This window comes from Centroberyx affinis, unplaced genomic scaffold (assembly GCF_046629955.1).
Source record: "Centroberyx affinis isolate AG114_WGS23_722 - 3 ecotype Tasmania unplaced genomic scaffold, CSIRO-AGI_Caff_v1 ptg004732l_1, whole genome shotgun sequence".
NCBI lineage: Eukaryota > Metazoa > Chordata > Actinopteri > Beryciformes > Berycidae > Centroberyx > Centroberyx affinis.
The window spans coordinates 69,051-92,297 of record NW_027282289.1 but is presented as its reverse complement, the minus strand read 5'-3'; the positions used below and the strand labels follow the sequence as shown (position 1 = coordinate 92,297).

At 41.6% G+C, this 23,247-nt stretch overlaps 2 protein-coding genes across 6 annotated transcripts; one reads left to right on the top strand and one right to left on the bottom strand.

Moving 5' to 3' along the window:
* The first annotated feature begins 2,706 nt into the window (after nucleotides 1-2,706).
* tbpl1 (TBP-like 1) lies at nucleotides 2,707-7,690 on the top strand. 3 transcript variants are annotated; one of them, XM_071544896.1, is made up of 8 exons: nucleotides 2,707-2,798; nucleotides 3,576-3,690; nucleotides 4,144-4,379; nucleotides 4,583-4,665; nucleotides 5,151-5,214; nucleotides 5,422-5,525; nucleotides 6,896-6,990; nucleotides 7,554-7,690. In XM_071544896.1, exons 3-8 carry the CDS (start codon nucleotides 4,251-4,253, stop codon nucleotides 7,634-7,636), a joined length of 558 nt encoding a protein of 185 aa, XP_071400997.1. In that variant the 5' UTR covers nucleotides 2,707-2,798; nucleotides 3,576-3,690; nucleotides 4,144-4,250; the 3' UTR covers nucleotides 7,637-7,690. The 3 variants fall into 3 exon arrangements, with proteins under 3 accessions (XP_071400997.1, XP_071400994.1, XP_071400996.1); XM_071544893.1 differs by having other exon boundaries at nucleotides 4,144-4,385; XM_071544895.1 differs by having other exon boundaries at nucleotides 2,708-2,790; nucleotides 4,144-4,385.
* Nucleotides 7,691-10,963: 3,273 nt separating this feature from the next.
* Nucleotides 10,964-23,044, bottom strand: slc2a12 (solute carrier family 2 member 12). Of its 3 annotated transcripts, none has more exons than XR_011696884.1 (6): nucleotides 22,911-23,044; nucleotides 20,400-20,523; nucleotides 14,948-16,249; nucleotides 13,967-14,089; nucleotides 13,022-13,149; nucleotides 10,964-11,104 (listed from the first exon to the last, which is right to left on the bottom strand). XR_011696884.1 is itself a non-coding variant. In XM_071544891.1 (6 exons), the coding sequence occupies exons 2-6, from the start codon at nucleotides 20,509-20,511 to the stop codon at nucleotides 11,002-11,004; spliced, it is 1,773 nt and encodes a 590-aa protein (XP_071400992.1). In that variant the 5' UTR covers nucleotides 20,512-20,523; nucleotides 22,911-23,044; the 3' UTR covers nucleotides 10,964-11,001. The 3 variants fall into 3 exon arrangements, 2 of the variants coding, with proteins under 2 accessions (XP_071400992.1, XP_071400993.1); XM_071544891.1 differs by having other exon boundaries at nucleotides 13,022-13,154; XM_071544892.1 differs by lacking the exon at nucleotides 22,911-23,044 and adding an exon at nucleotides 21,594-21,745 and having other exon boundaries at nucleotides 13,022-13,154.
* Nucleotides 23,045-23,247: the final 203 nt, after the last annotated feature.

Below are 23,247 nucleotides of genomic sequence, written 5' to 3'. Positions count from 1 at the left end.
CGCGCTCGAAGTCCTTATGAAACAGGCCTGTGATGTACGCCCAACATAAACAGAACACTGGGGTCCTGACAAACACGCCCAGTTTACAGGCAATGGTGAGGTCACCCCAGCAGCACATCTCCGCAGAGATGCATCTGCAGACATAGACGGCCAGAGCCTTAAAAAGAAATGGCATCTCCGCATTCAGTGTTTTTAGATAACAGCAAGGTCAGCTGCAGGGGGAAAGACAAGTTGTTGTTAGTTCAAGTTTGAGTTCTTTAGAGATTCGGGAGTTTGGAGGAACCTCTGTGTGGCCTTTTTGCTTTTCTGTCATAAGAATACCAAACTGTCCAGAACATCCAGACATTTTAGGAGAAAACACACCTCTCAGGTCCAGGGAGTGTATGGATATGTGACCTCCATTTCCCCTCATTAGTTTGATAATATGGATTTATCCATCCAAGAGCGAATGTTTGGCACTGGAGTATACTGATCATTTTTTTGTGTGTCATGTTTGGTAGGTAGAAAGGTAAAAGTCAAATTTAAATTATTGCCCTTTCTGATTTATTTCTGGTAAATGCACACACACACACACACACACACACACACATATGCATATGCACACACACGCACACACACATTCCCACAAGCATGCAATAATGCTCTCTTTCTCTTTCTCTTTGTCACTCTCTCCTTGACGCACACACACACACACACACACACATACACACACAGACACTCACACACTAGAGAGAAGAGGTTGCAGTGATGGAACGTCTATTTACTCTCAGAAATATCTACATCTATTAGGCCGTAAGTGCGCACATCTGTGTGTTTACATGCTGCATCTTATGACCTAATGAGAAAAAGAGCATTGTTCCCCTGGGAAGAGACTGTCCCAGTGATGTGCAACCCAACAAACTGTAAACATACTCCTAAGAGCCTGCGCCCTGCGTCAGCACACACACACACACACACACACACACACACACACACACACACACACACACACACACTCACTAGTGGCCCGACTTTTCTAACCTGCTCTAAATCTAAACCTTTATAGTAAACATCTTGGGACATCTGAACAAGGCTCTCAATGCAGAATGGATGTGATTTACAAGGCTATATTTCACCAGGAGAAGCCCAGAGGATTAAATGAGAGGCAGAGAGAGAGAGAGAGGGACACAATTTGGTAACCAGGGAGGAAGAACAATAACAACAGAGCTGAATCATTAAGAAGTTATTTTGCTGTTTTGTTTGGGCGCCGGCCAAGCGTGAGAAGGGAAGAAAGTGTTTGCCTGCAGTCGTCGGAGCAGAAGAGTCGGGTTATGGAACACACACGCGCACATGAATGCACAAGCAGGCAATAAGTCAAGTCATGTTTGTCAAGTCATGTTCATTTATAAGTCATGCACACCTACATGCACATACAGATGCATAAGATTGTGCACGTACGCACACACCCACATCGACAAACACATATCTCTCTGTTTAGTTTAAGCAACTTATTCATCTTCTATAGATGCTTTATCATTCTTATCAGTTTAACTTGAAGATACAAACAATGTGCAAGGCTACACAAGGTACAGTAAGTCAAATGAGTTCAAGGGAAGACCAGGCCAACACAAAGACTCACACAGTAATGTACAATCTGCCTAAATTACTGAAGGTTATAGCCTAGCCTCTGGTGCGAGTGCAATGCAACCACAGAAACCTTAGGACACCAGAGTCCATTCACTAAATTCATTCATGAGCCTCAGAAGCGGCTGTGAATTCTCTCATTGATAACACAAACATTTCCCCATCCGCCTCCAAACTTCACTCCTTCTCCTCTCTTGTAGCCTTTCCAGAATTCCCTGTGGAGCATTTACTGACCAGATGTGCTCTTTTCCCTTGGAGATGATACTAATCCACAAAGCTTGCATGTCACTAGACCATAAACAATGAAAAAAGTTACACATTGTTGTCTGGAAATGGTGTTAAAATAAGCCTGTTAAGTGTAATATTGGCAGACATGTATGATTACGACGACAAATTTGCGAACAGAATTTGGCTAGACTGAGTCGACAAGATTTTTTTTTAACCCTTTAGGCTACCTGGGCGTTGCAAATTATCTGACCTTTCCTGTCTTTCTCTCATTCATTCATTCGTTCGTTCGTTCATATTCATATGAATTCAAGTGCACACGCTGCAGGACATGAAAGAAGATTTAGCTTTTTGCCAAATACGTAAATTATTCTATTTTCTTCTCTGTGGACAAGAGATTGGTGAAGACTACTGCGTAGAAATTTTAGGTCCACAACCCTACTCGTCCACACGGGGGCGCAAGCTGCCAACTTTCGAAACAGGAAGTTAGTTTCCTATGTGTTGTCATCGAGGTGGTTTTATTCTGTCATTGTGCATTTTGGCCGCCCTAGACATGGCATTTGAATAGGCCTATATGGACATTTTGTGAAATAAAACAACATCTGTATGTTAATTTGCCACACATTTCTCCCTTAAACATATATTTTGTTTATTTTTCACTTTTGAAAGCTATGGATAACCAGAAGTTGTATTTTATTCTTGCTGACTTGGCAATGGGGTGCGACATGAAAGTATTGTAACACATAAAAAGCAAAAGTCTGTGGTATTTTATTATCTGGTTTGCAACAGATGTTCGTCAGTAAGGGTTTTATTTTGAAAGCTGCGACCGGAAGGCTACATTTTCACTCTGGCTGGTTGGTCAGTGGTCTGCGGCTGAAGGAGCTTCTTCAGACGTCTTGCAGTGGACTGCTTGTTTTGGTTTTGGGGTTACAACAGTGAGCTGTAAGGAGGTATCTAAACAATTAAAGCACACCTTTGAAATGCATACACTTGCCATTAATGTTCAAAACCACTTCGAAGTTGCGTACCTACCATGTCCTCAGTCTAGCTAACGTTAAGTAGCTAGTGTGTAGCTAGCTAGCTAGCTAACAACTTTTCATTCATTGACTACAAGGCACTTTCCTTTGTTGCTAGCTAACGGGTAGCTTTCTAGTTAGCTGGATTGTTGTGAGGGGTCTTTGCTTATTGCTGTCCATTTCTTTAATGTTTTAGCCACGCCAAAATATTGGTTTACACAGCTTAGCTGGTTAACGGTAAGTTAGCTTGCGACATAACAGTTGACTATGAACTTAGCTGACAGTTATGCTGGCTAAAGTTAGCTGGCATCATTATCCCAAACAAGCAGATCAGTGGCGTTACTATGCAGTACTACGCTAGGAGCGTTTCCAGGTTGCATTAACGGTAAATAGAAAAAGAAAACCCAAGTATTAGTTTAAAGCTACATCACTTGTTTTTAAATATAACATACTGTAAGTTATATCGGGGTTCGCCTTCGTGATATTGTCTTCCTCCTTGTTTATCTGGTTAGGTAGCTAAGTAACATTGCAGTCAGTAACGTTACAGTCAATTAGCTGCACCATTAGCAGGTAAGCTAACTTTGTACCATGGTCAAAATAGCTAGATTATACCCTTTTCTGCCTGTCAGTCCACTCACAGCAAGCTTTTCCGGGGCTTTCCTGTAAATATAATTTAAACGATTAATGTTACTTATCTGTTATTTCTTGCAGATGCCTATTTGACGCTTGCTTTGACTCGCACTCCCTTATCCCAAATTGAAGGGGACTACAAGCCCAAGCAACATCCCAAGCCCGGGGAATCAATTGAACTGGTGCAGCAATTGAGGTGAGTTCAGCACCCTCCCAAATATTTCAAGGTTTTTGGTTAAGTTCCACATGTACACTAACTAGCACACATTACCCACACACAAGCAGTTACCGTTCAGGAATTTGTGGTAATATAATTATATGTGTAACAGATGCAGTAATTAAGATGTGCTTCGGTGATTAAAAAATGGGACTTATGAAAACATCTTGCCTTGAAAGAACCAACAACAAAAACAATTGAGGTGACAAGCTAAGACACAGCTGTGTTGGATAACAATCTAAATTAAACTAAAACAATTTGGAAAATAGCAGAACAACAATAAATCATCTGGGAAATAACAATAAATTAAAATAACCCTTGTGTGTGTTAGTGTGGAATATACCTCATGTCTAAATAATATAAAATGACAAATGAATAAATGTCCGATACCCAAATAACAATAATAAAGCATGGGTTTTCTATTTCTTCCAGCCTGTCTTGTGTCCCCATCCATCCTTGGTGATGGTGATGAAGGTGTTGTTGATGGATGTGTGAGGAGAAAGCCCCGGTGGTCCCCTTGCCACACCACACGCTTCCACATGGATTCCAGCAATGATGAGGCGCTTGACATCATCGTCACCAATGTGGTGGCCACCTTCAGGACCAGGTGCCACCTCAACCTGCGCACCATCGCCCTAGAGGGAACCAACGTGATCTACAAGCCTGAAGTAGGGGTAAGGAAACCTAAGCGTGTGCTTGCTTCACTGCATTATCAAAGATTTTTGTTTTACGAAGAAGCTTATGGACCACATCAGCAGCATTCACATTTTTACAGTGTTTAATGTTTGTGTGTTTCATTTTTTTGTTTTTATTGTTTTCAATTCATTGTTTGAAGATAAACGTCTTACTCTCTGTGTGTGTTTGTGTTCAGAAAGTCTTGATGAAGCTCCGCAAGCCCAAGATCACAGCCTCGATTTGGTCCTCAGGGAAAATCATCTGTACTGGAGCCACCAGGTAGACACACGCTGCACGAGGCATACACACACACACTTCCACTAATCATTAGCAGAAAAAGACTTAGCCAATACAGAGAAGAGCATGCACAGTTAACCATGTGCACAACTGCCACTGCACACTGCAAATGGAGGAACCAGTTGCCAGAAGGCCTTTCATTTTATGTAACCAGAGAAATGTTGGCTGCTGGTGGCCATGGTCGCCTCACTTCCTTATTTGTCAGTGCCATCATGTTGGCTTCAGCTGAACCTTTGGGTGACATCACCCATCAACAGGCAGTAATGTAGTGGCATTGCCATATGTCCACCTGTCACTGATACACCTCTGATGATACAGCTGGCAACAACCATCTAGTCACTCTGAAGTTACTCTTAAGGTTGCTAGTTACTGTTTGTGTGTGTGTGTGGTTTCTCATGTGTATGGCAAACCATGTACGTATACCACAGCTATGCCCATACTCACTCCTGCTTTCCTCTCTCGCCCAGTGAGGATGAGTCGAAGCTGGGCGCCCGCAGGTTGGCACGCTGTCTGCAGAAACTTGGCTTCAAGGTGAGAACAATCATGCAGCTGTTTACAGTGTTATTCTTTTATTCATTCTATTCATGGCTGTTTTTTTCTAAACTAGAATGATCACACGTGGTTTTTCACTAGCTTGTTGATTCATTCCTAGGCTAAATAATGATAACCTATGCTGTATTTGTACTTGTGTGTGTGTGTGTGTGTGTGTGTGTGTGTGTGTGTGTGTTGTCTGTCCAGGTGCGGTTTTCTGACTACAAGGTGGTGAATGTGTTGGCAGTGTGCTCCATGCCCTTTGCAATCCACCTCATCGACTTTACCAAGAACAACCGACCCATTGCCAGGTAACACACAGGATATTGATACCATCACATCACTCATATCATCAAAGTCATTAAAATCAACATTAATCCTTACATAATCATCATCATTGTCTCATCAACATCACCACCATCCAGACCTAGGTTGAGCAGTATTTGGAAATAATTCTGTGCATTTATTTTGCTTTGCCCTGTAACAAACCAGACTCATCAGATGTCATTCTAGAAATGCTTATTTTATAAAAGTATATTCCCATTAAGAAACAAATACACAAAGATGGCGATGACTCAGAGTAGGCCCTTTCGACATTGTCATGGTAACAGCTTCTGCACTGAGAAACAGGTGCATTACAACTTATTGTTGCCAGCTCTGGCCTTCACTAAATCATCCCACAACCTGCCCAAAATTAACATTGGTGAAGTACAAAGAGTATTTTTGTTGACTCCTGGATCTAAACTACAAGTTCTTCACCTAAAGTTACCTCTTCGTTCTAAAGTTGCCACAGGAAGTTGTAATGCACCAGTTTCTCACAACGTGAAAAGGGCCTATTGTTGTAGTTTGTGATTCATCTTTGCCTGGCTATAACTGGACTTCAACATTGCTGGGACATGGACTCAATACAAAGTGCTACACCGAAAAAACACCAGAGTCCAGAACTAGGGCAGGCAGGGAAGCAAGGAGATTATCATTTTCAGAATGCTTTTCCCTTCTTGATCTTATTCTGTGATTTTGAATTTTATTAAATTCTGAAAAAGGGGTATTAATACTGCATACACCGGCAAATAATCACTGATTTGATACAATTTAACTATGGTTTATACAGTTATACTAAAGTCTTAATTTTTGCAAGCTTTGCAGAAGATGACGGTGGCAATTTCACTGGTCTCAGCCTCCAAATAATCAATTTTCCACCCATAAATCACCTTGTTTTATTTATGCACTATTGTTTTACTGATTAATAACTGTGCTGTCTTGCTGGATTTTTCCTCATCTCTGATGCACAGAACGGACAATAGAACTTGCAACCATAGCCTTTCCACAACAGAATAAATTACATAGGCCATGTGGAGGTGTAACACACAGAAAGTACCACCACCAGAAGATGTAGATGCTGGGTTCAAAGCGCTGTAAAAAAAAAAAAAAAACCCTGCTCACTGTTTAAACTCAACTTTACTAGTGACTCTCTTTATTTATTCAATATTTGTAAGGATAGGATGACCCCTAGTGGTGGGAGCACTGCTCAGCGCTTGTAGGAGTTTCACACTAGAGCAAACACATGTCACATGTCAATGTTGAGTACAAACCCCCTTCTGTAGTCAGCCTTGGATTCAGCAGGCCTTTTGAGTTCAGACGCACTTGACACTTGACTTGACGCTGTGTCTGTGTGTGTCAGTTATGAACCGGAGCTCCATCCCGCCGCTACGTACAGGATCAAAAATCTCAAGGCAACTGTACAGGTGTTCTCTACCGGCAGCCTCACAGTTACAGGTATCTCACACACACACACTTGCACAAACACACTCTTGTCTACTGTCTGTATGTTTAAGTACAAGTATACGCAATTATACAGTCTCTTTGTCTCTCCTTCTCTCTTTCACACTCACACACAAAGCTTGCATACTTTTCTAGATGTATATATTTTTTCTCTGTCCACTCATGTTGTATGTAACCCACATAGCTAGAGGGCACACCAGCTTAAGGGATTGAGGCCACATTGGAATGAAACACTGTTCTAGTCCCTTACAACCAGTAAATCGGTTTGTAAATAACCCAATTCCTCGAGGAATTTTACTCCACAAAGTTAAATAATAGATTTGCCTGTTTCTTGTATGCTGTGCCGTGCACACGGGTAATGACGAGACTTAACATAAACAAGGAATTAACTGAACTGTAACTGTACATATCTCACTAATACTGTGGAATTTATGTTTTGATCTTTCTCTGTCTCAGTGCTCTCTAGCCTTTTCAGTGTGTGGTTTTATTGCTTTTGTTTGTTTTTATTGTACTCAAAATTTGTTTTTACGTTCTCACCCCCCCACCCCATGTCTCAGGACCAAATGTGCAGAATGTGGCCACAGCTGTGGAGCAGATCTACCCACTACTGTTCGAGTGTCAGAAACCCCTCTGCAAGTAAAAAGATGGTAAAGAGAAGACGGGTCTGATCAGTTTGTGACAAGTGAAGAAGCACCTTATCCTTGGATGTATTTGTTTTTATCTCTACGTGGCAACAGCCACAAACCTGTAATATGACTGACTGGATATTACCTGGATTTTTTTCCTTTTTTTAACCGGAGCCCAATAGAAGTCTTACAGTTTCCTTCTCACAAAATTTGAATGTCCTTGTGGATTGCGTGACCATTTTGATCTTTGGATTTTAACAGCCTGAACTCGAACTGCAAACTGAACTGCAAATATACCATCCAAACTTAATATGCCTCAGTGAAAACTGCTCCTACAAACCTGACTGACACTGAAGGCGGGGGAAGTTTGAGTGGAATGTAGTCAACGTCCATAAGAGTTTGCTCTTATTCGTCTCTGGGTGTTATTGCATGAACGCAAAAAGGCCAGTCTTCAACAATCTAACCATTTTGAACGCTTAATAATGGTGATCGCAAAGAGAGTCAGTATTTTAACACTGAGATGCCTCACCTTTAACCCTATATACACAACCACTCGTCCAATTTCTATGTCACTTACTCTGGAAAAATTTCCGTCCATGGCTTGTTTGTAGATGTAGAATTTGCCCTTATATACAGATACAAGGCGTCCACTCTGTGTTACCAATATTTTAGCCGGGAGAGAAAAAGCAGCAATCGATGCTTGTGCCACTGTACTCATCGACTGTGCAACACAGAATCAGACCGGTGGACTATTTAATGTTATGTACAGTAAATAGGATCATGTCCTTGAGCACATACACACACACATCTATTCACAGTATGCATTCAATTCTAATTTAAATTGCTGCTTCCTTACATTCCCCTACTTTGTTTAGTTGTCAGGTGTTTGTGCTCAAAATCTGTTCTTTGTAGCATTTGATCAGAATGCAGATGTGTGATTTCCGTTTTTCGTTATTTCCTAGTTAATAGTTTTACTCACACAGTAAATATGGAGAACTCACTGAATTTGAGAATTGTATCTTCCAGACTTGGGCATTGTATGGAAAATAATAACATATCCTAAATGTTTGGGCAATATCATTAAAATAATTTGTCTTTAGAATAATTTTTTCAGGTGCTCAGTAGTAGAGGGAGGGAAGAGCAGTTCACTCACTCACTTTTGTTCAAATTCAAACCACCAGTTTTCCTATAAACTGCTGTCCCCCACCATATGTTAATGTCAAGTTTGGCTGCTGGTAGATCTACTTACTTTAGAAGGAGCAATGATCAAAATAGAATTTCCTGATTAGTCCCTAGCAATAATGGTAGAGAGCCAAAACAAGACCCAGGACATTCAAATTGGCTATTCTGGAAAATATTGTCCAGTATTGATCTTAGAAATTGCTATACAGGCAGTGGACAAAATATTTGAAAAACAGACTTTAACTTTGAAGTAGCAAAATCAAAATTACAAAGGCACTAAGGCAGCCCCACAGGTGAGTGATATTAAGTTGAATACCAATTAGCAGTATCTGTCACCTTTTTTAAAAGAGGTCTGACAACCAATACTTTTATGTGAGATTTCAAAGCATCTAACGGTGTTTGAGGCCATAGTCGAGGCAGTAGTCAGTGCCTGAATTGTCTTGATCATGACAACATATTTCTAATATGGACAAATGGCATCTGCAAATTGGTACAAACCCCTCACACAATACTATTCCTTCAATCAAGGAAAAGGAATGTTAGGAGGTAAGCATTTTGAATTGGAACCAAATTCAACCTTAGTTCCTAATGTCAACATAGGGCCAATGGCAGTTGCACCTGGTCCTAGATCTGTGTATAGAGGCAACTTGTGTATGTATGTAAAAAAAAGTGCTTCTGACGGGGAGGATGCTGAGAACATGTCTTTCACATGATGTTTAAAGTATGTGGGATAGAGAACTTTTTGAACTGGTGTCCACCTGAGGATTTGGGACGCTGTGTTGTTCAGAATTTTGTATTTTGTATAAAAATAAAAAAGGTTTACTGAATAAAATAGGCTACCATAGGAATACTGTATACTGTGTTTTGCTCTCCTCCTACCCTTTTCTTTGTTCTCTTTTTTATGTATGCAAATCCTGACATGACAAGTTGAGTGAGTGATGCAACTTCCACAGAATATTCCATCAAATGGTTTCAATAGATGAATTTCTACATTTTATAACGTGATGAAAAAAGATACAAGGTAGGTATGAAGGACCAATTACAAAATGTGCCATTTTAATTGTGAATAAGTCAACCCATAGTCATTTTTCTTACAATAAAGCATTCCAATAGTTAATCAACCTAGTAGTATTTTGGCATCACTGACACATAAGTACAAAGTATGTAAAAAATATTCCATCACAACTTTTCAAACTACTACAGCACTTACTTTTGTTATATCCTCTACCCAATATTATTAAACCTGATGAGTTGTAATAGTCTTTCCTTGATTACTTGTTCCCAGAAAATGTAATGGAAGAGACTTCAGGCTCCTCCTGAGTATTTCAATAGAAGAGCAAGAGGAGGGAAGGCCCAAGGAGAAAACTACTGAGGCCTTCTTCCCAACCATACCTTATTTCTGTACCGTTCAGAAAGTCATGTAGCTTACAGTAGAACTTGTAACATGACTGGTGTGAGCAATATTAAAGGGTGCTATTACATATGAGTGAGCAGCACATAAAAAACAAGGATTTTAGAAATTGGAATTAATTTGGGATCTAGCAGAGTACCAATGAGTGTTTAGCTGCATTGTCATTTGGTGAGATTAGTATTTGATTTTCTAGTACATCTTTGATTTTACTATGGGATTCCAAACTAGCAGTCTTTTGTAACTGTCCTAACACTTCCAAATTTAAGTCAGTTGTAGCAATTCAGTTGGGGTAATGAGTGTTCAGAAGATAAAATGGCCATTTTGGAGACAGAAGTTGAATCCGGGAGCAAAGAGGAAACGAACATCACTTCAACATTACGGCTGCATTCTTAAAAAGCGAAGAGGGAAATATAGTAAGGAAGGAAGGAATTAAATATATCTGGCCATGTGGAATCTGATCGTTTCCGTTTCGTGACTCCTTTTCAACGAGTAGGAGCGGCCCCTGAGCTATTCTCATTTGAGCAAATTCGCAAATACTTCAACTGTCTCTCCATTCTTTAATTCCTTTCTATGTGCAATCTCTGTCATCCCTACTGTTCTCTCCATTCAGGTGTGTAGAAAGGAGAAAGAACATGGAGACAATACCATCACAGCCAGCTGGAAATAGATTTGTGCATTCATTTGTGGGCGATGCTGCGTGTCGTCTGTTAATGTCATTATGTCCTTGATCCTCGCCCTTGGTATGTCGGTCTCTCCTTGAGGTGGTATCGGTACAGTAGTGGTCTCTTAGTCTCTTAGTAAGACGTTAGCCGGTGTCACTGTGGGCTTGCTGCTGATCAGGTTGTCCTGGGGTCGGACCCTCTTCCAGAACCTCACCTCAAAATGCTTCCTGGAAAGGCAGGGAGAGAAGGGGAAGGAGGGGGGAAGGTGAGTGTGACTTTAAGTGATGTTTCACTTTGGAAGAACATTTCAACTTTTCAGCATTTTCCCTTTCAAACTGATGCATAATCAACCAACAGTAGCATCTGCCCGATGGACAACAACTAGTCTAAAACACTATGCAAAGCATATGCAGCCTGACGGTTTATCTTTGTTTATCATTTCTCATCTGGGCTTGATTTTCCAACGAAACAGCATGTTCATTCATTCACCCAGATGTTGGACTTTCCCATCAGCAGATGAACGCAGCATTATAGTTGAGGCTAAAAAACTATTGTCTGGTGGAAATCCCAGATCCAGGTCATTACCAAAATTGAATCAACTGATCCCTGGGCCAAGGGCTATCTGTCCACCAAATTTAATCCAAATCCATTTTTTACTTTTTGAGATATCTTGCTAACAGACAGACAGGAGGGAAAACATAACCTCCTTCCCACTGGTGGTGGAGGGAACTACAACAGTATAGACCAGTGTGGTCCAGCATCATTCATCCTGTATTTATATATATATTTTTTTTTTCCAGTTTGCAGTTACCTATAACAAGACAAACAACTACTGGTTGTGAATGTCTCTGGGGCAACTAATGTTAGAATTTGATTTCATGGATACATTAAATGGCAAGAGCCAGACAGCTGAAGAGTATGTTAAAAAGGTAATTTCCAAGACATTTGGGCATGTTCATGTTAGAAGTTTAGATACACTAGTTTAGCAGCTGAGGATGGAAAGTTAAGGAGTTGGTGCCCTTTGGTGCTCTGAATTTGTAGTTGCATCATCACATACACTACCAGTGTAATTCAGGAGAAGTCAGAGCTCAGGGCTTACAGGGCTTTGGCTGAAGAGAAAAGAACATCAGTTGGGTCCCAAAACCCATTTCATGACTAAGATATGTACCTTAATTTATCATGTGATGGTGCAGCGATGGTGGCATGTTTGAGATTCCTTTTGAAAGAAATATTGGTTGTGATGTTGTGGGCTACATGTAAGCTCAAGTGTAGAGTAGATGCCATGTTGTGCAGGTGTAGTGTGGGTGAATATAGATCTAATGATTGCAGAGAGAGGGGCTGGTTTTGGCATGTAGTTCATAATTGAGCCACCTAGAGGTGCTGTGGGTGTAATTCAGTGAAACATCTGTGGTAGTATAGCATGATATTCAGACTGAATGTCCATTTGTTACCACTCCATTATTACCTCTGCTAAGGAGGTTATGTTTTCGGTGCCATTTGTTTGTCTGTTTGTTTGTCTGTTGGCAGGATTACGGAAAAACTACTGGACCGAACAAGCAATAATAGCACGAACCTTGGCGGAGGTCTCCGAGTGCCCTTCTAGTTTGAGATTGACTCCATGTGTGTTGGGGGGGGTGTTGATTTCCCCCAAACCAATCACTAGTGACTGATGTATCCGGCCGCTCTGACGTTATTTTCAGTTACACTGATGCTGGGTGTATTACTTTACCAAGAATGTTGGTCGTTTTTGATTTGTCTTTGCAAAGACAATATGTCGGTTAAGGAATCATTTCAACAAATATTATTCTGCTGAAATGCCAATGAAAAACTGTTGCACGAACCGTTCAAACTTTAGTCCCGCCCACAAAGGCGCTGATTGAGTTGCTGTTGAATAGAGTAACACCAGATGCTCTGAATCATTCGACCAAATCTGAAGAGTGGGCGGGTCGCGATTCAGGAGTCTGGAACCAGGCTAGTGATGGGAGGTAACCACTTGACAACTCCAGTGTCATACCTGCACTAATCCCCAATTTATATTACATGGAATCCGAGTGCCTAGTTTATTAGCACAAGGGGTGTTTACTTTAGGTCCTGTATATTGGTAAAATCAAGGTGAGGGTGTGTGTAAAACAGGTGCAACTCACTTCTTAGCCAGTTCCTTTGATATCTGCTCCAATGTGCGTCCCTTGGTCTCAGGGACACAGAGGATGACAAACACCAGCAGAACAAAGCTCATAGCAGCATACAGGAACATCACATTAGGAACGCCAATCTTCTCTAGAAAAGGGACAATACACACACACACACACACACAAAACATATCCTCAATTTTCTGCAAGTAGCTTCAGTCCCATATCTATGAGCTTGAGCTCGATGTGCCTCCTTGCTCCACTAGTCGTCGTGACAAAGTTCCATTATGGTAAACTAGACTGACGGGAAAGGAATCACTGGCATGTGACCAGATCCATGACCACACTTACAAAAGCTGCTAAACCCTTGCACAAGTGAGAGCACGCCCATCAAATATGCAAAGTTTAGATAAGGACAACTTAAATGTTCTATATGCGAGTCTAGTCTTTCTGTTTCACTGATTGGGCGCTATTGTTATGATTCTGCAACAGATAGGCGGTCACTGACACATCAGTAGTGGCAACATAAGGGTGCACCTTCTCTTTCTTACAGGATGTAAAGCAACAAATGTGTTTATCGTTAAATATCAGGCTATATCACAAGTTTGTAGGTGAAGACGCATATTAGTTTGTGATTGTTTTTTTTTGTTTGTTTTTCAGAAACATTATGTACATCTACCTTTCTAACTGGTGCTGGGCGAAAGATAAAATTGCAGATACAAAGTGAGACCCTGATAAAGCTCTATTGAGGTTACTATGTTTGTATGTCTGTAAGGATTTGTTGTGGAGCAGAAATGCTGTGTGTTGGTCTGCTAGTGAATTATTCCCCTAGTTTTAGGCCAGTCTCAGAAATAGTACAGCCATATCACAGTTGGCGCATGGACCCCCAATTCAAATAGGATAACCCATTACACACGCACACACACACACACACACACGCACACACACACACACACACACCTGTAATGGTGAGGAAGGTCATGGAGATGAGCAGGTTAGTGGCCCAGTTGACAGCTGACACCACAGACACAGCCTTGCCTCTGACGCCCATGGGGAAGATCTCACTGAGAACCACATACACCACTGGAACAGAAATGGAAAAACACACAAACACACATACATCAGATACAGGGGTTGATGGTTGACGTCACATTATGAATACAAATAATATGATCCAGCATGCGTTTGTAGAATATTGTTATCTGACAATTTTGTGTGTGTGATATACAGTAGGTCAGGTTTGACAAATTGACATACATAGAAATCATTGCATTAGCAACTGAAGTACCTGAATGCATAAGATTCTTTCACAGTTGCAGTATAAAAGCTTTAAAGTCTGGGGCCATGTTGCTTAGATCTGGGGCACTGGGGTGTTTCAATGTACACTAAGCCTATTTATTAAACTGTAACCACAGTGGTACGTTGTACTACATGTTACCACGTGTAACTTTAGAAATGTTTCAAGCTGCTTATCAGTACCAAATACACCAACAGGCAATTTTTTTTGCACATGTAATGTGCCTGTCACAGTGAATATGGCTCAAAACTACTTGCAAATTCTACACCAGGAATAGGCAAACATGTGCTATTAAGTACAGAGAGTGTTCATGTTTTAATCCAACTAAACACTGGTATGAAAACATGCACACCCTCAGCCCTCCATGGTATATGGTTGCCTATCCCTGCTCTACACAAACTGGTTAAACAAGTTTAGCAAAATAATAAAGCATGATTCATGTGAATATGGGCTGGCGGAAATGCATAGATCCCACCCTTATCTTAAAAATGGTAACATCATGGTGTCAATATGGTAGGTAGCGGACCAGTTAACAGTTGGTTTTAATTTCTGTGTGTGTGTCTGTGTAGAGTGAGTGAGTGAGTGGAAGAGGAAGTGAATGAGTGGAAGAGGGAGTGAATGAGTTTGTATGAGTGTGTTCTTACTGGGCCCAAGGCTAATGGAGAAGGCTGCCACATACACCAACAAGCTGATCAATGACACCCACTTCAGTGAGGATGACATCTCCACATGAATCCTCCCTCCTACTGATCCCCCAATCCCATCATCTTTTCTGTTAGTCCTCAGCACCTCTGCCTCCTCACTGTTCCATTGGCTGGGGAAGGCAGTGGTCAAAATGTCACTGTTATCCAACTGTGGAGAGGTACTGTTTGAATCCCACACCTTGTGGGTGTGGTTTAGTCCAGACCGACTCTGACATAGGCTAGTGAGGTGGGTGTGGCTTTGCAATGTCACCGCACCCAATGTGGCTAGTGACAACGCCATAGCGACAGCACCCACACACAAGAAGCTCTTGGGTCCCAAACGGTCGACCAGCAACACAGCAGGGATGGTGCCTGCCACTTTGACTACCCCGAACCCCGTGGAGGCCAAGGTTGCAGCGGCGTCACTATTAAAGCCTACACTGCGGAGGAGTGGCGAAGCGTATGACAGGATGTTGGGCTGACCAGTCGCCTGTTGGAGGAACACCAAGGCCACACCCGTTAGCAACCGCGAGCGCAGGTTGGCCTTGGCGCTAAACAGCTCCCGGAAACCATGTTCTGATTCCTCTTTAAGCCCTGCCTGGATGTCCCTGAGTTCCACCTCCACATGCTCCTTAATTCCACACCTCAGTCTGGCCAGCACCACCCTGGCCCGCTCCACTTCGCCCCGGGCAACCAGGAAGCGTGGACTGGGTGGGAGGAGCAAGAGTGCACCGATCTGCAGCAGTGCTGGGGGGATCACTAGTCCAAATGTATACCTCCAGCCATGGGGCAGGGCAGCAAAGGCATAACTACAGCTGAACCCCATCAGCACACCCACCACCACCATCAGCTCATACAGCGTCACCAGCAGGCCCCTCCTCTCCCGCGGTGAGATCTCCGCAATGTACAGACACGCTGCCGTACCGGACAGCGCTGTTCCCATGCCGACTACCATCCGGCCCAGTGTCAGCGCAGCAAGTGAGGTAACGGCGATCAGCACAACACTCCCTCCCACCACCAGGGCGGCGCTAAACAGCATAGAGCAGCGGCGGCCGTAGCGGTCCAGAAAGGGGCCCCCGGCCAGGCAGATGAGCAGAGCACCAAGCAGGTGGGAGCTGACCAGCAGTTCCTGTTCCCGGCAGGAGAGGGAGAGGAGGCCGCGCAGCTGCAGCAGGACCCCAGAAGTCAGGCCCATTTCATAGCCCAGCATCAGGCCGCTCAGAGAGGCCACTACAGCTGCTACTACCACCAGCCAGCTGCAGCCTAGAGAGAGAGAGAGAGAGAAGAGGGAGAGAGAGAACAAGAGAATGCCCACCCAACATAAGATAACTTCCAAATCTCAAGTATTACAGCTCCATAGTAATATACCCACCTTACCCACCTCAGCCTCTAGGGATTTTGTGTCTTTTCTAGAGCTGCAACGATTAATCGATTAGTTGTCAACTATTAAATTAATCGCCAACTATTTTGATAATCGATTAATCGGTTTGAGTAATGTTTTAAGAAAAATAAGTCAAAATTATCTGATTCCAGCTTCTTAAATGTCAATATTTTCTGGTTTCTTTACTCCTCTATGACAGTAAACTGAATATCTTTGGGTTGTGGACAAAACAAGACATTTGAGGACATCATCTTGGGCTTTGGGAAAAACTGATTGACATTTTTCACCATTTTCTGACATTTTATAGATCAAACAACTAATTGATTAATCGCGAAAATAATCGACAGATTAATCGACAATGAAAATAATCGTTAGTTGCAGCCCTAGTCTTTTCCCTTGTCTTAGGGAACAAGAATCAATCCAGGTGTTTTGATTGAGAAGTAGAGAGCCAAACAGTGAAGCTGATACTTAGGAGGCTATCACATTTTTTGCAATAGATCTATTGTAATCTCTACTCAGTTTACTGGACAAGGGGTTCACACAGGGAACAAGGATATAGCGTGTGGCCTCTGTGGACTAAAATGATCCGAGTTGAACTATTGAGTGGGTAGGTGGCTTGATTCTGTGATGTTGGACTTTTCATGTGGACTTATTTGTGTAACAGTACAATCCATCATCTATGCTGTACTCTGCACACTGCACTGGGAACATTAAGGAACTCCATATGTTGCTTAGTGGACACATCTGGATATCATTAGCCTATAGGATTTGTTTTTTTTTGCTGGCTTGTGGCCTATACATCTGCTGTCATGGTGACCATATAAACTGGACTTGTTGAAAGAACAGATTGTGTGACACATGACATATTTTGCAAACATTGTTTAGAAGTTGCACAAACTTGTGTGATAGCACAGATCAGCCTTAAAGTGAGTGCTGGTAATTTTTCCTCTTTCATTACAAAGTAGTTTTGAAGCAAGCAGAACTTGAGGTTGGTAAGGATCCCTCCTTACCAACCTCAAGTTCTGCTTGCTTCAGCGGCATTTTCAAAGCAGCATTTTCAAAACTACTGTGGCCAATGATTGGTTGAGGTTGACGCCCACTAGGTGGTGTTTAACATCATGACAAAGAGAGAGACAGAGATAAGGTCCAAGATAGTGTATGTGAAAACACTCAACATCAGATAAACTCCAAACTGTGGATGTTACAGGTCCACAGCAATATGCCCACCTCAGCCTCTAGGGCTCTCATTTAGCCTGTTTCAAATTGCAGTGTAGTAGTCAGTGGGGCAACCATCGGGGCAGTAAGGTAGTGACTAGGGAGACTATCCCTCAAACTAGGTTCAAGCCCCAGTGTTGGCACATATCTGTCCTGCTGAAGTATTCTTGAGCAAGAGCAGGCGGGTTGTTCTGTAGGTGTCCCTGCACCCTGACCTCCCTGGGCGGGGGGGCTAGTGAAAAGAGAATTTCCCTTTGGGGATCAACAGAGTATCACATTATTGATATTATTAACAGCCAGTCTAGTAGGGCAACCAGCCAACATGGGTGTGGCTGTGGGTGGGGTGTGGGTGTGGGTGTGGTGGGGTGGGGTAATCTCTCAAACTACATGATATCAGAGGTGAGAACAGAGCAAGAAGTCAAATAGCAGCATTAAAAACATACTCTGGAAAAAAAAACAGATTTCAAGGAATTGCGCGCCATAATTTTTGGCTGGTCCACAGCTTTCTCCCCTGTAGTTTTCCCTCAACTGTGCAGTCGTCTTAACAGTGCTGACTGAGTAGAAGCTGGAGGTCGGAAGTTCACAAAAAGAATGTTGCAGCAATCTTGTAAGCCATTGTGTGTGTGTGTGTGTGTGTGTGTGTGTGTGTGTGTGTGTGTGTGTGTGTGTGTGTGTGTGTGTGTGTGTGTGTGTGCGTGCGTGTGTATGTGCGTGAGTGTGTATCAGGGTTAAGCCTACATGCTTTGTGTTGCTGTGAGCCAACAGAGACATAGGGCACCGTTAACCAGGTAGATAGGGAAGGAACACAGGTTCAGATAGAAAATTGATGAGTTTAGCAGACACACATAGCTGACAAGATTTTTCATGTAAAACTGTATGCAAAACTAAGAAAAAACTAAGATAAGATTGCAGTTTATTGATCCCCTTGGGGAAATTCAGGTGCCACAGCAGCAGTTGGTGGAACCGTGCCAAGGAAGTCAAGTACACAAAAGGCAATAAAAAAAGAGGTAGTAAAATAAGATAAAGGTAATGCACATCAATATAAAACTATAAGAGACAGTGCAAATAAAAGCAAATAATAAATGCAGATTTGGACATTATACGATCTTGATGTAATGGCACAGTCATAAATCTCAAAATGATTATCACATCGCTTTGTTTTACAGTCTATTGCTGTTGACCAGTTTGACAAACATCTTTCCTTGTGTTGCTTTGAATAAAGGACAGTACGCAACTTGAATTAATCTTTTTTTTTTTTAAATAACTGTGGCAGATTTTTTGATGATGATCTGAACAGTTTCATTTTAATCATTTTTTACATATTTATTTAAAGGCACTTGTCCTGATGCTCATACCACTCTTTTCTGTTCTTGTTCTAATATAATTAGTATTGCATAACACACAAGAAAAAACAAAGGCACAGCTGCAAACTAAATCCGGGGCTACATGGGGCGATTCCTATGAGTTATTTGCTTTGAGGGCTGCACCCCACCATCTTTCCCAATCCTTTTCCATTTTAAGTGCCATTTTGTAATAATGGGATCACACGTACAGTATATTATTGAGTATTTCTAACTGTAATGCTCTTGTAATTAGATACTTTTCAAAAATTGCGTAATCTGATTGCAATTATATATTAATAGAACAGGTTTTTAAGGTTTCTTCCTGAATTATTCATGTTTTTTTGTTCTTAAGGTAAATCCATGAAAAAAAAATGATTTAAGCATTTAATTTCAGTAGCCTAATAATCGATTTTCATATAAATAAACTTCTGTTTTGTCACTGGAAAAAAAAAAATCACATGGATTAAACCAAATACAGTAGGTGTGAAAATGTTAGTTGAACAATGGGTTGAATTTACCTGTTTTTAGCTCCTCTGACCATATAGTTTAGTGAAGCTTTCTACAGTTAGTTTAAACAACACCGAACGATACAGCTTGCGTATTTTTTCCATCCAAGTAGAGGGATTCCTTTCAATTCCCATTGATAGTTCTGTACAAGAGACATTTTAAGTGGTTTATTTAAGTAAACTTTCAAGTAAATAAACATTACAGAGCAGAATTTTCAAAGCTCATAGTTTAGCTTATGAGCAGGTCTACATCCAGCAACACTGACTGTATTTTGTCTGGGGAAATGCTTTAGTGTAGGACAACAGGAATAATCTGTGCCCATCAAAACAAGCTCAGTAGGTCATATTCCATAAGGACCTTAAAAGAGGAGTTACTTTTCAGTAATCAAGATTCAAGACAACAGAGTATTTTTATAGTCATAGACAGGTAAGTTGTAATCAGCCTGTATCATATTTTCTAAGTATACCACCAGAAACTGCGTGTTAAATGGTATGACCTTACTAAGGTCAGGATGACCGGGACACAAGCATAACAAGGGTAATAAACAACTCATGGGTTCATCGTTAATCAGTGTTTGAGGTACAGTAAGTGTGAAGTAGTTCCAAGTGTCAAGCTCTTTCTACGTGGATGATCATCACTTTTGTGCCGCTAGGAATTACTATACCAGGTTAGCAATTCAAGATATTGATTTGAGCATAGTGAAGTTCTATATTAGACAGCAAGTCTTTATGGAGGCTCAGGGTGCAAGTAGGAGAGTGTCAGTTGCAGGGAAAGGAGTTGCATTATATCAGAGATAAGTAACCAGGTACACCCTCCCTGTATATTCAAATGAAGTAAAATGCAAGCTCTAAACAAAACAACAATACACTGAATCACCCTGTTTGATATTAATATCAAATAAAAAAATTGAGACATCTTGTGTTATTTTATCTGGTAAAAAATGGGTTTGTGACGGCTGTGTGGGTACCTGTGCTTCTGGGCAGGACCGGTTTCTGGGACCCATTCCCCTGGGGCTCATGGTAGGAGGGGCTGCCTGGGAGGTCAGAGTTCATCTTCTCAGTCTCATTGCTGGGGTCCATCGTAAGCCACCTCTAACAGTAGACACAGGTGGACGGACAGAGACACACACACAGACGAATAATCATCATCTAGTCGTGTAAAATAAACATGCAAAGAGCCAACTGAAACTCAAACATATTCCATACTGTAGGACATAAACCTTACTCACTTCACCCAAAGAGATACCTATTCATTGCAGCATATTGTGTCAAGTATATATGCTGAATAAAATTCGGCGCAGTTTTTTTTTTTTACCACCGAGATTGCTAGGAGTTTTGAAAATCGAGACAAAATGTCATAAAGCTTCCTTCCCCACATAGAGATAAAACAGGTTTATCTCTATGCTTCCCCATTCCAGAATGGAATATTTTGCCTGTCATCTTACCTGAGTACAGTTCTAAATCATTGTAGGAAATATCTTATATCATATATTGTCTATGGATGAGCTAAACCTTAAGTACAAAGTTGCTACACATGTTGCTACAACCTTTTTTCTCTGTGGAAAGATTTTACTATCTCTAATATATCACTCACTGAGGTATATCTAACATGGTTGACTATAGGGGTAAATTGTCCCTTTATTAAATCTGCTGACCATTACCATGCCGATTACTTATGAATATCTGTGAACATCAACTGGAGATTGAACTGGAGATTTATTAGCCCAAGTGTACCATGTGCCCTTCTACCTCCCAGCTGTATTTTAGTCATCAGTAATCCAGAAAAAAACAGCAATATGGCTCAACAAAATCCATGAATGGTTGAAAGAAATAAACTAACCATATAACATATCCACACACCATATAGAATGTTTTCCTCTCCTTGGTTTGGTATTCTATTGCTGATGAAACAATAGTTGTCATAGAGATTCATGTTCTGAGAATGGTTTACCCCAGTAAGATGACAAACACTGTGGTTTGCTTCACTGCAAATCAATAATTTCCCCTCTATGAAACATTTATGGTTTTCAAGCCTGTGTAGCATGACCGGTTCATCAGCTGAGTCACACCTGAGACTACGCATCCTATCAAAACTAGGCAGACTCATAGTAAGGTGTGGACACAATAACAGAAACACCTAACAATATATGAATATCAAGTACCTGATGAGCACTAGGGCGACCATTTTGCCTTCAGGACAGATTCAGTCCTCCTTACAGTGCTGTCACACAAGTCCTAAACTGAGTGCAGTGGTATATTAGACCATTCCACAAGAAGGAAAGAGGTGGAAATCTACTTCGCACTGCACTCCACAACTTCCCATACAGACTCAGTGTTTAGATCCGGTATAGTTTTTGGAGGCCATGGAGGGCATTTCACTTCATCCTGGTGTTCAAGAAACCACTCCGGAAATTGTTTAGCAGTGTGCAAGGGACGTTATCATTTTAGAATATGGGGACATCATGAGGAAACCGTGTATTGGTTGGCTGTTATTCTACTGTGTAGAACAATCATCAGGCCTAATGACTGCGACAAGATGGCTTCCCATACTATTACACATCAACCATGTCGAACAGTTGGCAAGAGACATTGTGGGTTCAAGGCATCTTTTGTCTTTCTCCAAAAGTAAACCCATCCTGATGTCGGAAAAAGGGTAAAAAAAATGACTCATCAGACTTTTCCCTCACCGCTCAGGGGTCCAGGCTTAATACTGTTTAAACCAGGTTATGCCTCTTTGTGTGCTGGCCTTGGATACAAGCAGGTTTCCAAATGAAAGCCCTGTCATAAATACCAGCTTTGTGAAGCTCACTTCTGTTGATTCTGTCTTAGAGGTGTTGACTGAATTGGGTGGTCATTTTTGAGGCCGTAGTTTTGTGGTGTTTTAAATGTCAATCTACCCCCTTTGGTGAGCTTCAACTTTGTTTAGCATATGTTGATGATTTGTGAGAATGTTCCCCTTGCCACATTAAATAATTTTGCAGTGTTTGTAACTGGTGCACCTGTAATTCGAGCAGCATCTACCTGGCCTCTTGAGAACCTGTTAGTAGCTTCATGTTGCTTTCAAAACTCACATACAATTGTTGTCAGACCTCATTCAAAGCTGAGAATTACTGCTAATTGACATTCAACTTAATTAAACTTGCGAGAGTACCTTCCTTTGTGATTGTGATTTAGCCAAATTGCAGCCGCAAGGTCATTCTTTGAGATGCTACCAGCTGACAGAAACTGACCACCAACAAAACACTGAGAGTTGGCCGACTTAATCTTTTTTAGCTACAGTATAAGCTACCAACTTTCTTGGAGACAGTGCGGTTCAAGTATGCGCTTGTAAAACATGTCTCTGAAACTGCTAAATCCTGTTGACGTGCAAGTGGCTACGGCGTTGTCGCTTGCAAAGTTACAATAAACAAAGTAGCCTATCACACAACTGACTGTGAATAGGTTTGCGGTGAGAGCAGTAGCAGCGACAGCTTCCATACCTCACGCCCCTTTGCTGGACTGCTCCAAGTTTCCGTTTATACTTTATATTTCTCTTTCTCGGTCCATGCGCTTTCTTCTCCGGGCTTTCTCGCTGGTCAAAGTTTTCCAGGTTCCCTACTCTCTTGGCTGCCCTCCTTTGCTCGTGTCCGTGCACGTTGCTTATTTTGGAAAGGCACTTGTTTAACCCCGCCCACTTAGTCCACGAACACCAATAGTAAACGCCTGTCCAGCCCTTTAATTGTTATTGAACTACCAAGATCAAAACCTAATTGTCCAGACGAGTCATTAGGAAGCGTAATATGGACCTATAATTATGTATATACCTCCGCCATGGAG

Excerpts from the sequence above, each read along its gene's own strand:
- tbpl1 (XM_071544893.1), top strand. The coding sequence starts at position 4,251 with ATGGATTCCAGCAATGATGAGGCGCTTGACATCATCGTCACCAATGTG. Across the intron at positions 4,386-4,582 it reads TCTACAAGCCTGAAGTAGGG|AAAGTCTTGATGAAGCTCCG; the intron begins GTAAGGAAACCT and ends GTTTGTGTTCAG. Across the intron at positions 6,991-7,553 it reads CGGCAGCCTCACAGTTACAG|GACCAAATGTGCAGAATGTG; the intron begins GTATCTCACACA and ends CCCATGTCTCAG.
- slc2a12 (XM_071544891.1), bottom strand. The coding sequence starts at position 20,511 with ATGGACCCCAGCAATGAGACTGAGAAGATGAACTCTGACCTCCCAGGC. Across the intron at positions 13,155-13,966 it reads GACCTTCCTCACCATTACAG|AGAAGATTGGCGTTCCTAAT; the intron begins GTGTGTGTGTGT and ends TCCCTTTTCTAG. Across the intron at positions 11,105-13,021 it reads TCAAAGGAACTGGCTAAGAA|GAAGCATTTTGAGGTGAGGT; the intron begins GTGAGTTGCACC and ends CTGCCTTTCCAG.